This window comes from Austrofundulus limnaeus, unplaced genomic scaffold (assembly GCF_001266775.1).
Source record: "Austrofundulus limnaeus strain Quisiro unplaced genomic scaffold, Austrofundulus_limnaeus-1.0 Scaffold288, whole genome shotgun sequence".
Classification (NCBI taxonomy): domain Eukaryota; kingdom Metazoa; phylum Chordata; class Actinopteri; order Cyprinodontiformes; family Rivulidae; genus Austrofundulus; species Austrofundulus limnaeus.
Window position 1 is genome coordinate 676,594 of NW_013952690.1, and position 4,653 is coordinate 681,246.

General features: G+C 41.0%; 1 protein-coding gene across 4 annotated transcripts in view; it reads left to right on the top strand.

Moving 5' to 3' along the window:
* gtse1 (G-2 and S-phase expressed 1) overlaps positions 1 to 4,653 on the top strand; it is a 27,551-nt gene that overhangs the window by 1,255 nt on the left and 21,643 nt on the right. For all 4 annotated transcript variants that reach the window (XM_014021342.1, XM_014021344.1, XM_014021341.1 and 1 more), the window contains 2 exons: positions 3,730 to 4,378; positions 4,467 to 4,628. In XM_014021342.1, coding sequence (XP_013876796.1) covers positions 3,730 to 4,378; positions 4,467 to 4,628 — 811 coding nt within the window. The remainder of the gene's footprint in view (positions 1 to 3,729; positions 4,379 to 4,466; positions 4,629 to 4,653) is intronic.

Sequence of the window (4,653 nt, forward strand, 5' to 3'; positions counted from 1 at the left end):
GCAGAGACCTGTTCCCACAACAACTATTTGTGGATGATAAACATTTGTATCAGGTCAACTAAACATGGGCATAGTAACAATATTTTTATACTACATTTATCCATTTTAAATATACTAACCTCACTCCTTTGTAACAACTAAGGCAAAAATGTAATTAATTCAGAAAATCTTTTCGGGACCCCACTTTGGTTCCCGACCCCAACTTTGGGAAACACTGTCTTAAAGAGTAACTTATTCTATCTGTGGAAAAACTACAGGAAAATGTATTTTTCCTGTAGTTTGTAGTCATTTGTTCTAATAAGTTGTCAACTTGCCCATTTTATGTTTATTTCAGCTGTACAGTCCACAAAGTGTAACATTTCTGGAACCCAGTATGAGAGTGTTTTAATAGACTGTAGGGTTTATTAATGATAAGTCAGAAATGCATTTTTCCTAATAACCCAGTAAAAGTGGTAAAGCTCAGATTGAACGCAGCATTACACATGTGAAAGTCTCAAAAGTCAAATTTACAGGCGAGCCGATTTGTGCACGTGCAAATCTTGCTGCTCCCTCACTCAAGTCGTGATGTGCTCGCTCAAACCTGTGAGACTGGATTAACTCCATTATCAAACCATGAATTTATGTATTTTTTTTCCCGGTAAGATGAACCTACACCGCAAGTAAAAATAAGTTAAAAATACTAAATTATATATGAATGTTCTGTAATTAAGTCAGTAAGACAGTTGTCTATGGAAATACAGGAAAAATTTCCAGATGAACAAGATTAATAATCTTAACACATCCTGTTCTTTATTAGTTCATCAGTCTCAAAACAAGATCAAAAATACTTTTTTGTTGAATATAAGATTGTAAGATTTGGTTAGATGGACAGTTTTTGCAGTGAATTGGTGTCTCTGGAAATGATTCTGTCTTCTGAACCAGAGTTTTAAAGTATCTAAGTACAAATACTTTGTTACTGTACTTAACACCTGTACCTAATTTCCCTCTGGAAATTATATTCATAATTTCCCTCTGGGTTTAATAAAGTATTTTTGAATTGAATTAAGTAGAAATTTTGGTTATCTATACTTTAAAGCCTACTTTTTACTTCTACTCAAGGTTGGGCAATATTGGCAAAGAAATTAATCACGATTAATTGTGGTATTTAGCCGATAACGATTAATTTGACGATTAATCCCCTGGAGTCCCTGGACACACAGGTCCTGGTCACATGACCAATTTAGTGGGAAAGATTTGCTCTTCATAAAAATATGTTCAAAACTTGTGTCAAAATTACAGACTTCATGCCATACATCAAAATTTAAATTGTGTTGATATATAAATTACAGAACTTTTTTTTTTTAATGTTCATCATATTTGAAGCAGAGAGGAGCACCGAATGGACTCTGCCTGGTGGCATTAATCGTATTAATCGTCAAGTGCCAAAAAATAATCGATTAATGCTTTTCTGACGATTAATTGCACACGATACGATTATGCCCAACCCTACTACTCCTTACATTTTCACACAGTTTCTCTGTACTTCCTACTTACATTTTTTTCAAAAGGTAAGAAGTAGGAAGTCATTATTCCTTTTTCATTCTGTCTTATTATTATAATTTTAAAATACTATCCTGATAATTTGTGCCTCCAGGACAGAATACCATTCTGACCCCATGCTTTGTACACAATCCATCACAATTGCACACCTTTGGAAAAATAATAATTGTGAGGTCACCTCCCAATAAATGTCATTTTGGAAAATCTAACTGCTCATTTTTACTCAGTACTTTTACTTTTAATACATAAGTACATTTTATGTCAGAAATTTAATTTTAATACTTAAGTACAAAAAAAATCAAATACTTTTACTCAAGTAATGTGTTTAGAGGAGAGTTTAACTTTGACCAAAGTCATTTTATGAAAATATACTTGTACTTTTATTCAAGTATCATGGTGAGGTAAATACAACACTGTTCAGAACTTCTTAAACTTATTTTTAGTAGCAGTAATTATTGTGATCTTGTTAATTATAACATTTTTTGAAACATCTGATCAAATCAAACCTAAATAACTTGGACAAACGTTGTGATACAGTGGGGAGATCAAGTATTTGATACACTGTTGATTTTTCAGGTTTTCCCACTTGCAAAGCTTGTAGATGACTGTAATTTTTTATCATAGGTACTCTTCAACTGTGAGTGATGGAATCTAAAACAAAAATCCAGAAAGATACAATGTATGATTTTTAAATAATTAATTTCCATTTTATTGTGTGAAATAAGTATTTGATCATCTATCAACCAGTAAGAATTTTGGCTCTCACAGACATGTTAGTTCTTCTTTAAGAAGCCCTCCTGTTCTCCACTCATTACCTGTATTAACTGCACCTGTTTGAACTCGTTACCTGTATAAAAGACACCTGTCCACACACTCAATCAATCAGACTCCAGCATCTCCACAATGCCCAAGACCAGAGAGCTGTGTAAGGACATCAGGGATAAAATTGTAGACCTGCACAAGGCTGGGATGGGCTACAGGACAATAGGCAAGCAGCTTGGTGAGAAGGCAACAACAGKTGGTGCAATTATTAGAAAATGGAAGAAATACAAAATAACTGAAAATCTCCCTCGGTCTGGGGCGCCATGCAAGATCTCACCTCGTGGAGCATCATTGATCTTGAGGAAGGTGAGGAATGAGCCCAGAACTACACGGCAGGACCTGGTCAATGACCTGAATAGAGCTGGGACCACAGTCTCAAAGAAAACAATCAGTAACACTCTACGCCGTCAAGGATTAAAATCCTGCAGTGCACGCAAGGTGCCCTTCCTCAAGCCAACGCATGTCAAAGCCCGTCTGATGTTTGCAAATGACCATCTGAATGATCCAGAGGAGGAATGGGAGAAGGTCATGTGGTCTGATGAGACAAAAATGGAAGTTTTTGGTTTAAACTCCACTCGTCATGTTTGGAGGAAGAAGAATGATGAGTACAACCCCAAGAACACCATCCCAACCGTGAAGCATGGCGGTGGAAACATCATTCTTTGGGGATGCTTTTCTGCAAAGGGGACAGGACGACTGCACCATATTGTGGGAAGGATGGATGGGGCCATGTATCGTGAGATTTTGGCCAACAACCTCCTTCCCTCAGTAAGAGCACTGAAGATGGGTCGTGGCTGGGTCTTCCAGCATGATAACGACCCAAAACACACAGCCAGGGCAACTAAAGAGTGGCTCCGTAGGAAACATCTTAAGGTCCTGGAGTGGCCTAGCCAGTCTCCAGACCTGAATCCAATAGAAAATCTTTGGAGGGAGCTTAAAGTCCGTGTGGCCCAGCGACAGCCCCGAAACCTGAAGGCTCTGGAGGAGATCTGTATGGAGGAGTGGGCCAAAATCCCTGCTGCAGTGTGTGCAAAACTGGTCAAGAACTACAGGAAAAGTCTGATCTCTGTAAGGGCAAACAAAGGTTTCTGTACCAAATATTAAGTTTCATTTTTCTGGTGTATCAAATACTTATTTCACACAATAAAATGGRAATTAATTATTTAAAAATCATACATTGTATTTTTCTGGATTTTTGWTTTAGTTTCCATCACTCACAGTTGAAGAGTACCTATGATAAAAATTACAGTCATCTACAAGCTTTGCAAGTGGGAAAACCTGAAATCAACAGTGTATCAAATACTTGTTCTCCCCACTTTATTTGTTCTGCTCAGCTGCAGTATCAGTGAGGTTTTCTTTGCTCTGCAGCCTCACAGGTGACAATGATGATGATGATGACGACGAGGTGTTTGTTGGTGTGGTCAGCCATGAGGAGCGATGTGTTTCTGTTGGTGTAACGTCTCAGTTGGAGCAGCGCAGCAGTGGCAGCCCCCCGCGGGTCAGCTGGAGCCCGCTGACTGGTGACCAGATGGAAGCTGTGTGTCAGGAAGCCCACAGACTGGCCAATCAGCTGCAGAGTGAAGCCCCGTGCTGTGAGCACCCCCAAACCACCACAAACACCAACACAGAGACCTCAGCTGAGAGCGACCAGTTTGTCCAGGATTCTGGGACTAAACTTGGTCTGCTGGGTCAGACCACCCGAGTACTCAGCCCCATCAAAAGACAGACCTTCTGCGTTCAGGACAGTCCAATGAAGCAGCTGCCTCCCGCCATCCAGCGCCAGCTGCTGAGGGGGAGGAGCTCCAGCACAGCTTCATCCGCCCGCCCTGCTGCCCCAAGCAGGCTCAGTACCTCCAGCCCCGCAGCCCGAGCCAAAGCCCAGTCCCGGACCTCGCTGCGAGGCAGATCCACGCTCGGAGCGGCTGCGGTGCTGCCGAGCAAACCTGTCGCTCCGGCTACTTCCTGCTCAGCCAACAAGAGCAAAGTGGAGAAAAGCAGATTACAACCACCAAGCAAGGTGAGAGAGGGTTCTCTTTTGTATCGTTCGAACATTTTAATGGAGGAAAAAAACTGCTAACAGGACTCTGTGGGTATTTGTGTTTCAGACATCAGGGTTTTTGAGGCAAAGCCCGTCGATGCGTCCCCCCAGCAGGGCCGAGTCCAGTGAGGATTTACTCTCTGATTCAGCAAGCGTGGCCTCTGACGTGAGCGACTCCTCCATCAACTCCTGCCTGCTGGGAAAACACACTTTAGCTCCACCCACTAAGGTATCACATCTGCTCTGCCACAGAT